Here is a 17,569-nt window from a genome sequence, read left to right as displayed (position 1 = left end):
TTATGCTAATGGTGGAGGAGGGATAAAAAGTCCCTTTTCAAAAATCAGCACAACAAAATGCTTTTCTTAAAAAAGTAGATAGAAAAAGAAGTGTCTGAGGGTATCCTGTACACAGAAACAAAACCACAGCTTTTGATACATGGAAGTACATATAAAACCTTCATGAATCCATGACAGTTTTTGAAAATAGTTTCAGTATCGTACAGCTTAAAAATCTCTATCAGAAATATTTTAAAAGAGTTTCAGTAAATGCAAAATTACTCTAGATAATACTTCAGTATAAAAATATTTTATTAGGTTCATTACTTTGCTGAAATCAAATTCACCCAGATGCAGAATTACAAGGAAGAATGTAAACTGGGAGACTTGATTCTCAGAAATAGCCATCAAATCACAAAGATGGAGCAGCATCCTTTCAAGACTGATTTCTACAGTAAAAAGCCAAAATACCAAATTTGTCGTAAATGAATCTGAAACAGTTCCCTCCGTGACTCATGACATGAAACATTCCCTCCAAGCCTCAAGAAGTAACAGGTCCAAGTGCTGAAAGTAATCTACACACTTATCACACAGTTTCCTTGGGAAGCTTGCCATAAGTGCCTGTGCAAAGCTACAAACAGGTAAAGGCAAACAGCAAACACCAACATCCCATCACTGCTTAATTCCCTCAGAATACTTTAAGCCTCCCTGCCTTAATCTGGCACATAACTGAAAATATTCCTTAAATTACTTTGTCATGCAATTGTAGTTTTCTGCCAGGATACGTGAAGATTTCTCACAATGACAGTGGTGCTTTTTGCTGCAGGACTGCAAGAGCACTTCTCATCACTGCTAACATTTGAACTCAAAATATGCTGTGCATTTTTATGCTGATGTGACCTCCACATTGCATCATCCCAGAAGTATAAAATACTGAACATTAAAAATCCTAATATTAACATGAAAGCAAAACTGCTTTTCTCAATACATTTTAGTATATTTTTGGAAAACATTTTTCGATAAAGAAACCTTAAAGTTCCTCGATGTTTCAAGTAGGGTTTTTGCCTAATGTCTCCTGATATGCAATGAATCTTCTCAAATTCATCTTCACGTTGTCAAGAACACAAAGCTGATCTGTACTATATTGTCCCTTGCCTTCTTTTCGTATCTGAAAAACCAAAAAACACATACTTTCATTAATGGAGAAGCTTTTCCTATTAGGTCCCCAGAAGCTGGTAACATTTAGAGGTTCTGTAACAAGCCATGCTGTGCATGTGTTCTGACAACACCAACGCGCTCATGTGTGCACATTCACCACTAGCAAATATTTCTGCAAGTCACTTCACTCCACTACATTTCTGCTTAAAACTAGGCTACAATTGGATCCTATTTCACTCCTAAATCTAAAACATGCACTTACTAACTGCTTTTCATATTAAAGATCTTACACAGCTAACTGATCAAATGACTGTAGTCCTGACAAATATCCATACGTGCTTAGTAATAGGACTATGAAAGTTACTCCTCAGACTTCGTCCAACTAGGAAATAATGCACTGAAAGCCATTCTCTATTTAAGTCAAAGCTACACTTAAAATTACAGCATACGATTTTAGCTGTACAGTTCTTGGAAATACAGGATAATTAACCAACAACAGAACAAAAATCCACATGCAACTACTGCAAGTTAAAACCAGAAGATGTGAATGTAAATTCTGAAGGGACTTCTCCTTCCCAACAAAGTAGCTGCTCTCTTCCAGAGACATCTGAAGGATTATTTTCACAAGAGTTTCAGAAAAAAATAATCATTTGCACATCATAGATGTTGCAATGCAATGCTGTTACCTTAATGATTCTGTAAACTGCAAGGTGAGTGCATTTGGTTTCTCTAAAGCAGAATAGCATGAATTTAATTATTTGCTTTCGTTTTTTTCCCCATCATCTCATAAAGTCACACACTTCTGCTTAATTATCTCTCCTAGCAGCCTAAATCACAAACCTGAACCCACGCAGCAAGCTGAGACACCAAGCTGGCTGCATCTGATGCCTACCCTCATTTTGAACACTGGTTGAAATTCTTTCAGTGCTGGAAGCAACTTCATCTGCACTGCTGCTTTTTCTGCTTCTTTACCATCTGCAAATACATCAAAAAGGGCATCCAAGGCTTCCCCTGCTACCACAAGAGAAGACTCCTTCATAGCCACCTCAAGAAGAAATTTTCCGATCATCTAAATACAAGAAAGAAAAATTGAGTTTTCAAACGCTGCATAAGAAAATTTTTACAAGTATCAAAGCTTCAGGCTTGCCACACAAAGGCTTTCTCACCTCTAGTGTTTCAGCTGTATCCTCTGCTTTGGCCAAGACGCTGCCAGAAATTCCAAGGATGCTCACTACGTTCACTCTCACACTGGCATTGCTGCTGTGAATACTTGCTTCACATAAAGCCAGGAGCTGCTCAGCAGTCATACACTGATCAGCAAGGGAGAAGAAGGAAAGGAAAAAAAAAGAAATATGTATTAACATTTCCAGAGAAACTTTAAAATATGAAATGTAAGTAATGTGCTTCTACACAACACTCAGGCAAATCTGCAATAGTAAAACAGAAATTCCTATATTATGAAGGGTACATGGATTCTTGGAAGTCTAATCAGTAAGAGAACAGTTAAACTTTCCCTTTCAAATTCATAAGGTGTTTCTTTCAGAACTTAACTAAAGCTTTATGAAGCTGAAGGAAAAAAGTTCTGAGCCAAAAGGGATTTTCACAAATCTACGCAGCTCATTAGCTATCCAGCTCGTTACAACTTATAGAAGCTCGTATGTCAGTTTATAGCCAGAAAGGACCAGCAGCCCACCTAGTATTACATCTTGTATAACAAATCACTAGGCTTCATTTCTATATTTAGCTCATGCCCAATGCTGGATATTTAATTCAAGTCCAACAAACATTCTAGAAAGACCAGCTTCAACTGGGTGACATCAGGAAATAAAGAATCCATATGTCCAGGTGGTGTTAGCAGATAATGTACTTGTCATTCTAACCATCTCACCCAAAGTTTTTATTGCTATTTTAATTTTTAAACATTTCACCTGTTTATATAACAAAGCATTCCTGTAATATCTATGAACCTACTGGAACATTTGAGCTTGATACCTCTTACCTGGGATATGTTCTTCGATGCCATTGTTTGTAAGAGAGCCCTCAAAGCACTGGTTATGGCTTCCAAGAATTCTGCATCTTCAGGGAGTTCTGTTAAAGAGTTGCACCCAAAGCCAAAAGTTAAATGAGCAGATAAGGATACAAAATGCATGAATTCCCTAATCCTTAACTTTTTCCTTCAGGTACTACCAAAACCAGGAAAAACTAGATTTTCAGTAACTGATCTTTGTAGTTGCAACCACAGTGATTTTTTAAATTCAATGGTAATTCTATCTGAAAATCAGATATATTGTTCTTCCATGGCACTTATTTTCACAGAATTGTTTGTGTGAAGGAACCCTCAAAGGCCATCTAGTCCAACTCCCCTGCAATTACAGGGATACCTACAGCTCCATGAGGTGCTCAGAGCCCCATGCATTCCAACCCTGAGTGTCCCCAGCGATGGAGCACCCACCACTTCCCTGGGCAACCTGTGCCAGTGCTTCACTCTTCTCTTAAAAACATTCTTCTTGTATCAAATCTAAAACTTGTGCAGAGCAGGGGGGCAGGATCACCTCCCGTGCCCTGCTGGCCACTCTTCTTTTGATGCAGCCCAGGATACAGTTGGCTTTCTGGCCTGTAAGGGAACATTGCTGGCTCACATCCCGCTTGACATCCACCCAAGTCCTTTTCCGCAGGACCGTGTTCCACCCTTCCACCCTCCAGCCTGTACTGTACAGGGGCTGCTGTGACTCAGGTGCAAGACCTTGCACTTGGGTTTGTTGAACCTCGTGGGGTTTACTTGGACCCACTGCTGGAGTCTATCCAGGTTTCTCTGATGGCATCCCACCCCTTGGGCAGGTCAGCTTGGTGTCACCCACACCCTTACTGAAGGTGCAGAGTGTGTTTCAGGACATCCTGATTAAGATGCTTGTTAAGACTGTTCTGACACCACAGTCAGAATAGAAGCCTGAAAACCATGTGTCACGTGGCCATATTACAGGAACTGAGAAAATTACAAAAGCTGACTGAGTTCTTTAAAACTCCTTTCTTCTAAATAGGCTTTTTTAGACACTCAGAACACTGGGCTCTTTCCAACTCATGTAAAGAGCATGCTTTCCAGTGGTTTAACAACCTTTCAGAAATGTACAAATCAAACAGTGCATTATTCCTGTTAACTACAAATTCATCAGTAGGAGCCATCACCTTCAGTGCACATTCTGCTTCTTCAAAGCTTTTTATTTTTTCATTAGGGTGTTGCAATCTTCTGGACTATTCCAGAAGCAGAAACTCTTGCTAACTTAATATGCATCTCCACCTCTCCCACCTAAGCAACTCGATCCTTATTTCCTTTCTTCAACTTGTAAACCACAAAATTCCTTCTAAGCACTTGGTGACTAACAGCTTCCATTAGTTAGCATCTAATTACTAACAAAATATTTAAACTAATTGCAGACCCTCTGTCTTCAGCTTGTCATTTCTCCAGTTTCACTTAAGAACGTCCTGACTATTCCAACTATAATGTGAAATCTTGCTTATGTTTTACATTTATTTTCATTTCCTGCATTTTGGTTTTTTTCAAGCATTGTAATCATATCACATGCTTTTAATATGACATTTAAAAATATTTTAGTATGACATTTAGAAGAAAAAAAAAGTGTGTTTTGCAGGCAGATGCATCCTCAAACAACATTGCAGCATCATACTACACAACAAATAAGGACTGCATGCACCATATTTGTGGTTACAAATGAAGTCACTTGAAGGAAGGGAGGAAAACTGATCAAGCTTTTAAAAGACAAGAAATGACAAAGGCTATGCCTATGCTAGACTTCAGATCCATCTTAGGAAATACATTTTCTGTCAGTTTTGAGATTTGGCAGGTTCCTTCAGTCTCCAGGAATATCTCTGATTTACTGAGGAGCCATATCACTGACCTTAAAAACACATTAGTAGAACAGTTTGAATGAAGCAGCTTACCAGGGAACCAGATCACTGAGTTGGAACCAGTTGTTTATTTAAAGTCTTGGTTCAGCTTCTCTACTATTAGTAACAGAAATCATATAGTAAGTGGTCCAGCAGTACTACGTGAATGACTATGATCTGATCTAAGGGACTGCAAGAGGTAGCTGGAAATGCTAACTGCCATGTACCTGCACTAGGCTATCCAGTGTGGATACTAGCAGATCTACAGGGAAACCATCACAGTATCTCTACGAAATAACGTGTCTTGGATGAATTGCAGTGGATACATGATAGTATTCACCAGGATATATTTGATATTCTAAACCAGCATCATTTTTAGCAAAACTAAATTATCCAGTTTATTGACTTCTCCATTCAAACTGAACCAGCATCATAACATGAAGTCGTCATCTTACGCACATTTCCTTACTATCAAAATGTTTCCAATAAAGCTGTGCAATCACATGCATAACGCATGTCCTGGAGACAAGAAGGCTGCCATCTTTCCTACTGCAGTATGCACATGCATTCTGGAGATCTTTGCGACAGCCACTTTCACCATTATTTCAAAAAATTCCTCGAAAAAGTGATGTGACAGACTGTCCTGGATACTCTTCCCCCCCATGAGCGTTTCCACATTGAAAGGGACATGACACAGCAGATTGATGAACAACTGCTATTATCACTAATATATTCAAGCAAACAGTTTTGGTCTCACAGCAAGGGAAGATTCATCCGCTAACTTAGTGATTTTCTTCTTGCACACATAGACATAATGCAGTCTTGCATTAGAAGTGTAATTGCTCAAGATTCAATTTGAGTAAACACACTATACCACTGTACACTGCTCTGTCAGCATGTTTCTGATACTCAGTATCTTATTTTGAAAGATTAATGCAATGCAATTATTAATAAAATGGCAATAAAACCTAATGTGCATAGTGGCTACTTTAGACCTATATGATAGGCCAGCAAGCCTCTAAGCACCTTACCTGTTTTAGAAAAGATCAGCTGTGAGAGATGTTGTGCAAGTGACTGAAGTGCTGAGGCTCCTCCAAGGCAATCCACATCTGACACCAACAAAATGCTATGAAGACAGGTTAAAGCTCTACACTGCACTGTGTTCAGTCTGAAACGAAAACAAAAGTGCACTTAGCAGACCTTTGTAAATAAATGCAGAAATGCAGAGAAGGATCTTGAATTAAGTAAGGATGTGATCTGGTGTGCAGTTTACCCAAAGATCTGCATCTCTTCATTGAAAATGAAGCATCAGATCTGCCATTTTCCAGATCTTACAAGTAACCCAAAGATGAACAGTCCTTCTAAGAGCTCTAAAACTGAGCATATATGAAAAGTAGTAAGAGAGACAATGAAATTCCTACTTTTTAATTAACGGTTTCCAAGACGGATTGTGCATACAGATGTCTAGAGCAACACTGTTCGGAAAAGCAGTTTTTTCAAGAATCTGGGGAGGGGAAAAAGAAATGTTTAGCAAGAAAGCTTTTGTTTTTCTTCTCTACAGCATGGGGATGGGAAGATTGAATTTTCAGCTTAATATCAAACAGATACCTCAAGTAAATGTAATGTATGTATGTAAATGTAATGTATGTAAATGTAAACTTGACTGTCCTCAAAGCTTTGAGGGTAACAAGCACTCACATGCTGAAAATGCTAGAATCTTCCTCAGTCACTCAAAAACGAGCAATCAAACACAGGTTTAGCACAGCTTTTCTTAAGTATCTAACTGTACTGTGCATCAGGTGATCTTCTAGATCTCTACTATTCTTTTTCATTTTTTTAAATCTCTCTACTCACAAACTCTGTTACAGAATTCTCAGATGACTGCAAATTTAAAGTACCTTAACATGAAGCTTACACTGCCTGCTACTGAGTACAAAAAGCCCTGAAAGTTTTCACCTCAAGTGAATGCTGAATCACACTAATAATTGGGTTGAGATCAGGGATTTTCTATTTACAACCCTATACAGCAATGACCAAAACAATTCTGGAACAAGAACAATTTAATTTTTGTCAGTGTCAGATATTGCACTTCAGACAGCATAGGGTAAAAGCAGAACGTGCATTTTTTCAGTGCTGACTATTGTCATTCACACAGGTTACTTCCAGTTCCCTCAGCTAACATGAACATTTGGCAGCCAAGCTTCTAATTAAGCTTCCCTTTCTTTTTGCAGGTCATCTCTTTCACAACCAAAACAAGAAATAACCTTTGTATTTTGAAAAAGCCAAATTAATTATAACACAACAAAATGGCCAAAAACCAAGCAAGAAACAACAAAGCACAAAGGTTCTGAAAGAATCTTCTATTCCAACTTACATTATTCAGACAAAGACAACCCATGAAATGCTGCTACATCTCCAGGAGAAAACAAAAACCAAAATAACAAAAAAGCTAAACTGTCTTTAAATGAATTTCATCTTCTCCAAGTAGAGTGGAGAGATTAGTTTGCCTAACTTAGGAGAGAAATTGGAAACAAATGAGAGAACGTAGCACATATTGGAAACAAAAGAAAATACCTTCTTTGGAATGAGGTTGTTCAGAAATGCTGAGTGAACCTCAGCAGAGAGGCACAGGGGTGACATCAGCAGCCCACTGCCCTCACTGTATGAGTTTTCCATAAACAGGTCACTTTCATCACTGCTGGAGAGCTCTTCCCACTCATCATCAGAGGGATCTGAAAGCAGAAGAAAAATTTGTAAATGTGACCCCACTACTGAATTATACCTGGCTCCAGTTCTTGGTTTAAGTCTTAAGTTCCAGTGCCCTAATGAAATCCACGTAGCCCAAGAACCATTAAGCCACAGTTATAAACGTGGTACCACTTTTGTTTAAACTGTCACACTAAAAAAATTATTTATTTTATATTCACTCATGGAACATTTACTCTTATGAAGGAGATTCTCCAAACACAGACACCTCATCCTCAGGTGTTAACTATGCTTTACCTAAAGATATCAGATAAGGCAAAAAAGAAGCATTTCTTGAGAAACATTAAACATTTACTAAGATTTTAACTTGGACTGTACCAATTTGCTTTTTGAGATAGATTCAACCATGCACACACATTAGTTTAACCCTTGTAATATCTGTAATCAGATTAAGGCAACTGTTCTAAGAATGCTTAAGTCACAGAGACCTCTTCTAACTGGGCACTAATGGGGTTGGATGAAGGACAGAAAGCTAGTGAAAAGGAAATCATGACAACAAAGCCAGCCAAAGCAATCTAAATCAACCTCTGACAGCTTTTTCAGACAACATATTTTAAGTAAATTAGAAGTACAAATATGTAAGTTAAACTGGGTTGATATTTTCTGTGGGAACAGCTGTGGGGAGAGGTGTTGAAGTAAGGATATCAGTGGGCACAGCTACAACAAAGTAAATAATGTGTCCGTGGCAAAAAGTTGCCTGGGCCTGATGAGCACAAGTCCATCACTTACATTTAACCCGGTATTCCTACATCCACATCCATTTACAGTAAGCTACCTAATGTTTCAGATCTGGTTACATTTTAACCAGTGCACAATTGGTGTTTACACAAATTCTAAGTCTACCAGTAGGAATGATCCTCCTCACTGAGGGATGAAATTTCTGCCTCTGTTAAAAGGTCAGGATTTTTAACTAATGTGACAAAATTATACATATTAATATCTACCTTCATGTCATTTTGTTTGACAAAAGACTAATGTGTCATCTAGTCCCTATGGAGACTAGTGTGGTAGCCATGCACTTCTGTGGCAAAAAGTAAAGTCATTCACTTAAAATACATTCATTTACTCTCTTATTGTACTTCACCTCCATTGAGCACCTGCATTCAGTAACTTCTAAGACTTTATTTAAATGGTGATGACTACTGTTTACATGATGCAAAGTAACTTGTTAGGCTGTGACCACCTGATCACATGGTCAAATTCTTTTGCTTATGGTAACACCCAGATAATTCCACCCCTACGATGCACTGGTGTTACTACCTTCTGCATGAGAAAACACGTCATCTTTCACGTTCTACCAACAAGGCCCTGCCCCAGTGCAAGAGCAAACATGCAAATAAAGCTGACACCTCCTTCTCAATACGTTTCTTGCAGATGGAAGCGTTTTTTTGGGTTTTTTTTTAGAAGCAGTATCTTAAAGCAAAGAAAGAAAAAATCTCTGAAAATTAAATGACCACTGTGCTAGCTGACCTAGCAGTTCAGCAACAAAAACTACAGCAGCGGTATCACAGCTCAGAGAGCAGAAACTGGATCACCCACAACTAAGATCAGGTTTCTTGCAATGTTCTCGGAAATACAGGAGCATTTCCTATGGCAATCCTATCCTAACTAGGGCTGGCAACCTGTGAACTTTGGACAACAATGCTGATTCCTGACTGCTTCCTCCATGCCTGCTAGGGATGACAGTACTGTTTCTCCTCCCAGATGCCAGCCAGTACTCAGTCAAAAAAAACACCTATTTGCCAACCTGGCTATTTCCCTTAGTTGTGTGGCAAACTGAAAGTTTTCATCAAGCCGGCATAATGGCAAAAGCTATTTTAGTCATCAAATAACCTGAAAATTAAATCAGCAGCTGCCTGTGGATTCCTCTTAATTTCTACTGACTACAGCTTTCTCTGCCCATGTATGGGTGAAGTTCTGCAGTGAAATACAACACAGACAACTTTACCTTACACTGAGCGAATGGTAGAATATGCAGCTTATCTACAAGAGATTTTCCAATTAAAGGGGAGAGCTTATGAATTACAGCTCATAACATGCAAAATGTGTAAGCAGTAGAAGCTATTTAAGTGACAAAAATACTTAAATAAGTAACAGAATTAATTACTGTGATTCTCAACCAGATGAGGGCATCAGGCAGGAATGGCAATTCTATGCAAGTGCACCTTAGGCTGAGATCACCAAATGGCAATCACCAAAAGGCTAAGATCACCAAATGGCAAACTAAACATGACTTATCCCAGAAACAAAAGCCACGCCACCACTTGCAATGGAGGGGAAGATTCCTACAAACCTTCGCTGCAGCACATATTAACAATGATTTCCAGAGCAGTCTGCTGAGCCATCAGTAAGGCTGTCACTTCTTTCAGCTCCCATTTATCAGACTAAAGAAAAAAAAGATGCAAAATTTAATTCTGGAAAACAACACATCAGTGCAATTTACAGCATCTAGACTGCCAGTGAAAAATACAACCCAGCCATTCCTCTTCTTACCCCTCAGCAAAGCTTTGAAAAAACATTAAGATCTATCTGCCTATCATCTCTTTGACTGATATTTCAGATGACCATCTCTACTAGGGATCAAATGTTACTTTTAAAAATTTCATCTGAACTAAAGTTGTAATGGAAAAGATTACTAAGAGGTTACCTAAAGTCCTAGCAGAAATATTTATTTCTATTTTATTTTTCACAAACAGAACAGTGAATGCATTTGTTATCTCTCTGCAATCTCCACTGAACACTTAAAGCCATTAAACACCGCAGGACTCAGGACTTCCTGCACTAGCTAGAGGTAAAAGAGTCAGATAAGCCTACACTTCCCACTAGCCGACAAAATGGAAATGTGCTTTCCTTATGTGTTGCTCAACTTGACCACATTTGAACAACTTGTGCTGAAATTCTCCATGCTCAGCTCTGAAGTCTGAACTAAAACAGACAAGCCATTTGGGAGTTGAGATTAGTGACTGTAGCAGCTACTGGCAAACTACACAGCAACAGCCATGCAAAGGCACAAAGCTCCCAGAGCCAGCCAGCCACACTTACTGGAAGCAGGTCTGAGATGTCATGCTCTCCACTGCCTTTTCCTTTAGATATTTCTTCCATGCCATCATCTTCACTTATAGCACAGTTGTTTGTAACATCAATCATGTTTTCCTCAGTTTCTGCCTCTGCAGCAGCTTTTAATCTGTTTTTTTCAGCTTCATTCATACGAATAATTGTTTCACCAGCATCTATTGCTAATGATTCCGAGAAAATCTTCAGGATTGCATTAACCATGCTTCCCAGGCTGCCTGGTGGAATGGTTTCCTTGATATTCCAGATGGTGCCTATATATGAAATGTTGAAACACGAAAACGCATTAAATTGTCAAATCCCAGCTCTGTAAGAGCCGCATATTTTGTGAAGACACGGCCTCCATGAGTTACAATAGTTATGGCTTGTATTTCTGTATGAGTCCACAAGTCTTTTCTCCGCATATTTGCATTTTTCTTTTTAGCACTCCATACACTGCTATGTAATAACTGCCCAATATTCACGCCTGAAGCTCAGGGAAATTCCAGTAGGTAAGAATGCACACAGTATTTATAAGAAGTTATGTTGACACTTTTACCTTTAGGAAAAAAAATTCAAATCCACAAGATAATTATTTCTGAGGATTCTCAAAATTAAACTCATTTATTGCACTCCAGTACTAAAAGTCACCATGGTTGAGCAGTTGAGGTAAAGAGAACAAGGGAGAAAATCTGAAGTAAAAAAACCCCGTACTTGAGGTAAGATCAAAACAATTCCTGTACTACTTATTACTGACTCATTTGACTTGTGAAAAGCAAACGAACATTTAAAGTGGATGACCAGAGTAACAAACTCAGAATCAAGCATTTGAGACGATTCTTTACAGACATGTAGGTCCACATTTCACTTCAGTACAAACACAATCCTAAGAGGAAGAAATAACTTCATGAACCAACTCTGCAAGCACTGCTTACAGCTAATGTCAGTACATCATCACAAGTGGATGTGAAGGTGAGAAGAGGAAGCCTTCCAGCCCTCCCACCCTCCTTTACCTCTTGTGCCACCCAGAACAACAGAAGGAATGCCTCAGACACCCTACCTGCTATCAGTGTTCTCAAAAGGATGTGCTTCATTGTGCTCTCTGGACACAGCATCACTGTTTCCAAGACTTGCTGCATAGGGGCATTGAATGAAGAAAGGAGATCTGGATTATCTTCTGTCACTGCCTGTAAGCAATTTGCTGCAGCAAAGGAAAAAAGCAATAATTAATTAACAAATCCAATAGTAAATTTCAGTCTCCTAACAAGAAAGCACTGCATTCCCAAAAGTTGGAATAATTAAACACGGGAAAAATACGCGATGCAGCTTCATACTGTAGCAGCATGACACCATCCTTCACAATTTGTGGCTGAGGTTAACAGACATACTTCAGCAAACATGCTGCAGGCAGGGCAGTGAGGAGACTGCTGCCGGACACAGAACTTGTATCAATTTCAGCTACATGAAATCCAATTTCTGTGCCACATACTGATTAAGGAAAATACAAAAAAAAAAAGTGCTGCAAGCACAGACACCACTGAGACTATATAAGACCATAATTACAGTGCTACTAATAAAAATGCATTCACAGTGATAGCAGCCACTTAATTTTTTTGTTTTGTTTCCAGATAGACCATTTACTTTGATCTACTGAAAAAAATAAAAATAAAAAATACACCTCCCTTAAGCACTTTCTTTCCACAGACCTTTTCCACCCGTGTAACCATCGAGGCTCCATTCCCCTTTTGGATTTCTGAACACTTTATTGTTCAGAAAGGAATTCAAAGTTTTCTATCCAGTGTGCAGTTTAAGTAACACTAAGGCAGGTTCATTATGCAGTGCGTTTGACATCAGTGTTACATTCAGACAGTAAAGAAAAAAAACAAATCTTTAGATCCCACCTCCTCTTTTTACAACTTACCTACTGAAATAGCCAGATCCACATTCGTGGAAAATTTCTTAATGTAATGTAGCACAGCCTCCAGACACCCTTCTTTATTGAATATGGATACTGCTGTACTGTTGCATTCACTAATGCATAAAAAAAAAAAAGATCAATAAAACACTTTTGCCAGGGTAAAGTAATTCTAACAAAATTTTAAGTAACACACACTTGGTATTTCTCACATTTATAGTATTAAGACCTACTTAAGAATGACATATTAGCCAAAGAGCTCATCACGGCGATGGCCAACCCTACAAAACACAAGAAAAGGGGCTGGGATACCCAGGATACCTCTGAGGAAAGCTGCCCTGTGACAGCTGCTTCCTCACACACATTATTCAGGAGTTTATCAGGCTAAGTACATCCTTCTGTGAGCAGAGACAGCCTGAACACAACAGGCAGCACGCAGCCATGGGCCCCGGCCAGCCCACGTGGATGACTACATCCTCACATCCCGACTGAGACTGGGCTGCTGCCCCTCCTATCACTGCAGTCATTTACTCTGCAAAATGACCGCTGCCTGACATCCAGAAAGGTACACCAAAACAATGTTAAACGTGTCGTTTCTTCCTGTTATCAACTGTGGAATTCATATCTCTTCAAGTTTTCACAGCTACTTCAATTTTTCAACTAAAATATTAAACAAGACAAATTCTAACTAAAGGAGGCACAGGACCTAACTACCTACAGTGCTATTCAGAAATCCACTTGTGAAAATACTGCCTGGGCATCAAAGCCAGCCCCAGTTTGATCAGCACCACACTTAGCAGTGATGCCAGCAGTTCATGGTCAGAGCCACAGGGTTCAATGCACACAAAAGGGATTTAGAGCACACTTAATGACTGCAGCTCCTCTTCCAAAGCACTGGTGTCTACAAAAGCTGTCATAAAAAAAAAAAAAAAAAAAAAAAACAAACCACTAAAAATTGTCCACATAGTTCATGCAAGGTGCTGAACAAGCAGTTCCTGCACTGCTTTCAACCCCTCAAAAACACACTTTACAGATAAGGCCTCAAGTCAGCATCCAATCAGACAGGGAACTCCTTTGCAATACTGCAATGTACAAAACAAAATTCTCTATGGACCAGAGATGTGCAGCTGTTACAAAATGAAGAGAAAACAAAATTCCCAGAGAACTTTCAGAAGAGATTTTCATTTAAATATGCATTTACTCTCCATTTACTTCGTGGTTCCAAAGCCGATTACTAACTGAGCTACTCATATTCTCACATAATTATGCAGATCTATTAGTGCTTCAGTCACTATGGGGCAGCTTGTTCCAACACTTAATACTAACTTTTGGAAAGACCTGCAGATGGAGTTAGCTGTAAGAAAAGCAAACCAAAGCTCAAACATCTGCCCCCTGTATTTACAGCAGGCATTGACAAGGCTGCACGCAGCACCACCCGACTCAAACTGTACAGAGTGTCTTCACAGAGTCTATGACAGAACTTTCAGAAAACAGCACCCCAACTGAGGATGATCAATGCAAGAAACTAAAGACCACCTTCATGTATTTTTAAATTCCTTCACTTACAAGTTGATCTTCTATCATGGATTACTTTTGTATTTCAGATGTGGACCTGCCATACGACTACGAATGTCACATGCAGCAGCTGCAGGCAGAAATCAGGTGGGCAACTGAACACAGCTGCTCGTGCAAGGACAGCAGCTTCCTTTCTGCCTCAGCCACCGTGCTCTTTCAGCAGCAATTTCATTTAGCTTTTCTAAGAGGCCAGTGCTAATGCAGAACTCACCACACATTCCACAGCAAGTTGATAGCCTCGTTGGCTATATCTTCAACGTAATTTTTGCTCATCTCTCTGCGTTTCTTCGGGGAGAGCTGGTTAGCATCTAGTCCATTGCTACACTACAACCAAATTAGTAAAATGGAGTTGAAAACAAGCCAAGAGAAAAGCCAAGACTTAAAATGTTCAAAGCAGAGGGAATTGAGAAATCTCTCATCAAATGTTTAATATCAGAAAACCAGAACAGTTTTCTGTTCACTGTGAAAACTGGGTCACAGCGGGATTGAATGATTGATTTGTTTTCTCCTGTAGAAACAGACTCCTACAGTAGTAGCTTTGTATTCAGACTTCACGAACACCTTTTTTTTTTTTTTAATAAAGAAATGCTTAACAATTTTAGAACCTGAAATGCCATTTCTTGCTAATAGAGCTTGTACGCAATTTTCAGCAGTTCTAATCACAAAGACTCATTCAGCTATATATCTTGCTGTGCTCTACAGTAATACTATTACTGGTATTCAAAATACACAGAAAACATACAGAAAATGATGATATTGCTCAAAGTTGCTCATACAAAGACAGCAGCTGACAGAACCCAATGCAGTGTCCAAACTGCACTGCAAACCTGGACCAAAAACCAGTGCTAAGTACACACTGCTTTACAAAAGCAGTAACTACTCAACTCTAATCTCAGCTTTCATTAAGACAAACTGTTCACCAAGAAACCTCACTATAATAAATATGTGCAAAATATCCTGACAGACCGAACAGGCTACTCTGAAATGACATTCCTGACCCCAAATCTCCAGCCTGCTTAAGAAAATACCAACCCAGGCAACACACCTTACCATGGACCCAAACTGCCAGCTCAGGAAGCACATAATTTTGTAGTGTTTTAGATTTACATATATCAAGAGTTGTAGTACTGTAGGTTTACTAACAAATCCTAATGACGAAAAAGCAATATATTCTGTATCACGTGGGAGATACTCAAAACGTACAGCAGTTAATACTCCTAAAGATAAGGAGAGGCTATTAGATCTGAAACACTCTTCTAAAAACTTCTTACAAATATCTATCTTAAAAATGCTACAAAAAATGGAACTGCTTTGGAATGAAAGATATGTAAAGGGCCAGATCAGTTTAAAAACAGACTAAGAATAAACACACCTCTTTGAGAAGTGCCACAAGGGGTGTCATGACGTCCTGGGTCACCATGTCATCACAAACTTCAAATCCTCCACAAGCACTCAGATTTCTAGGAAAAATAAATTTGTTTGGATCAGATAGACTTTCTAGAAGCGTTTAATAATATATATTTTTTACCACACCAGTAGTCCCTCACTGTAGTGCCAAACGCAGACCGGAGCTTACCGGAGGGCACCCGCCGCCGTCTCACGCACAGCCAAGCTGCGGTCCAGCAGCATGGGGCCCAGGCAGCGGACGACGTCCCTCTGCAGGAAGGCCGGGATGACGTGCTGCTGCTGCAGCAGCCGTGAGATGCTGGCACAGGCGTACTCCCTCACCTCGGCGCTGGGGTGCTGCAGCTGCAGAGACACAGAGTCAAGGGAGCGGGCACACAGCTGGTCTGTATCGTGTGGATGTGGCCTTTTGGCTCCAGATCACAGTTCTGAGGTGAATCGAGGGCCTTCAGCTCCTGAGCAAGTTTATAAATCTCTGCCTGAGCTATGAGGTCATCTCTAAGAGCAGACAAACCCTGTTCCAGGTGTGTAATGAGAAGGCACTGGCTCAGGCACAGACTTGATGCCAGCTGGCACCAGTAGGACCTCTGACTTACGTTGCTAAAAACACATACAGAAGTGTGGGGGGGAAACAATGCCATAAAAAATGACATCACGAAGAAAAGTTGAAGAAGCCAAAGCTGCACATGTGCATTACGCCAGAGATATCTGCCTTGGGACAACTGGAGCAGTCCTGCTCAGTGCTCACAGCCCTGCTGCCAGGTGGGTGTCAGGGCTGCACTCCATGGAATGACAGAGCAGCAGCAAAGGGCACAGCGATGGCTGAGATGCAACAGAGAAGATAACACCTGCCAAACAGCAGCGTGGAAAAGCTGTGCATTCCCTCAGGAAAACCAATTGGATCTCTCAGCTCTCTCACCCTGGCATGGGTGTATCGGGGTACTTTTTTAGAATAGTGGATAGGTCAGTCCAGAGAAATAATCAAGCAGCACTATGTCGCTTGAGTGAAGTAAACAAAGGGACTTATTCACCCAAAAGAAAAAGGGCTTTTACTTCCAACACTAGACCAACCCACATAAGAAGGTTCCAACTATGCTTTCTATATGGAACGCTTAAATCCCAAACTAACAAGTGGTGCACGATCGGCTGACCCCAGCCACACCCAGCACCGCGTCTCGATGCCCGCAGCACGCCGGCCGGGCAGACAGACAGACAGACAGCAGTCGCGCACAGGGCAGGGCGCGGAGCACCGGCAGGGCCGGGCCGCCTTCCCGTGCCGCGTGCGGGACAGGGCCGGGAGCGGGCGGCGGCGGAGGGCGGCCCAGCCCCGGGCACTCGGGAGGCTCCGGGCCGTCAGCCGGACGGCGGCGGGCAGCGCCGAGCCCTCGCCTCCCTTTCTCCCTGTTCCCACCGCCCCCCGCTCCACAGCCCCAGCGCGGCCTCCGCCGCCCCTCCGGCCCGGGCCCTCCCCCCGCTCCCGCCCGCACCTTCTGCAGCAGCTCCGCCGCCGGCTCCTCCTCAGGGCCGCCCTCCTCCTCGTGGCGCCGCTCGGGGCCGGTCGGGGAGAAGGGGACCCTCCGGAACCGCCGCGCGCGGCTCTTGCCCATGGCTCCGCGGCACCGCGCCGCTCGGCGCCGGCGCACCCACGTGTGAGACGCGGCGCAGGCGCAGCGCCGCCCGGGAGCCGCCTCCGATAAGGAGCCGCCTCCGATGCGGAGCCGCGCCGCAGCGGCACGCGGCCCAGGAGCGACCGGACTCGCGGCCTGGAACGCGTCGGGTGCCGACCGAAACGGTCCGCCCGGCAGCAGGGCGGCAACG

General features: G+C 41.3%; 1 protein-coding gene across 2 annotated transcripts; it reads right to left on the bottom strand.

Annotated features, from left to right (window-relative positions):
* Window positions 1-512: 512 nt before the first annotated feature.
* HEATR3 (HEAT repeat containing 3) lies at window positions 513-17,399 on the bottom strand. 2 transcript variants are annotated; one of them, XM_052686753.1, is made up of 15 exons: window positions 17,239-17,399; window positions 15,924-16,096; window positions 15,720-15,807; window positions 14,559-14,671; window positions 12,779-12,888; window positions 11,918-12,058; window positions 10,849-11,132; window positions 10,100-10,190; window positions 7,615-7,772; window positions 6,462-6,544; window positions 6,072-6,208; window positions 3,137-3,225; window positions 2,304-2,447; window positions 1,978-2,206; window positions 513-1,147 (listed from the first exon to the last, which is right to left on the bottom strand). In XM_052686753.1, exons 1-15 carry the CDS (start codon window positions 17,356-17,358, stop codon window positions 1,119-1,121), a joined length of 1,989 nt encoding a protein of 662 aa, XP_052542713.1. In that variant the 5' UTR covers window positions 17,359-17,399; the 3' UTR covers window positions 513-1,118. The 2 variants fall into 2 exon arrangements, with proteins under 2 accessions (XP_052542713.1, XP_052542712.1); XM_052686752.1 differs by having other exon boundaries at window positions 2,030-2,206.
* Between the last annotated feature and the right edge of the window lie 170 nt (window positions 17,400-17,569).

Source organism: Tympanuchus pallidicinctus, unplaced genomic scaffold, assembly GCF_026119805.1.
Source record: "Tympanuchus pallidicinctus isolate F22 unplaced genomic scaffold, pur_lepc_1.0 scaffold22, whole genome shotgun sequence".
NCBI lineage: Eukaryota > Metazoa > Chordata > Aves > Galliformes > Phasianidae > Tympanuchus > Tympanuchus pallidicinctus.
Note: the sequence above shows the minus strand (reverse complement) of the source record. Positions and strands in the feature narration are given on the sequence as shown.

Coding starts and splice junctions, on each gene's coding strand:
- HEATR3 (XM_052686752.1), bottom strand. CDS start 17,358: ATGGGCAAGAGCCGCGCGCGGCGGTTCCGGAGGGTCCCCTTCTCCCCG. Junction 12,889..14,558: donor AACTTGCTGTGGAATGTGTG/GTGAGTTCTGCA, acceptor TTTATGCATTAG/TGAATGCAACAGTACAGCAG. Junction 1,148..2,029: donor AACCAGTGTTCAAAATGAGG/GTAGGCATCAGA, acceptor TTGGTTTTTCAG/ATACGAAAAGAAGGCAAGGG.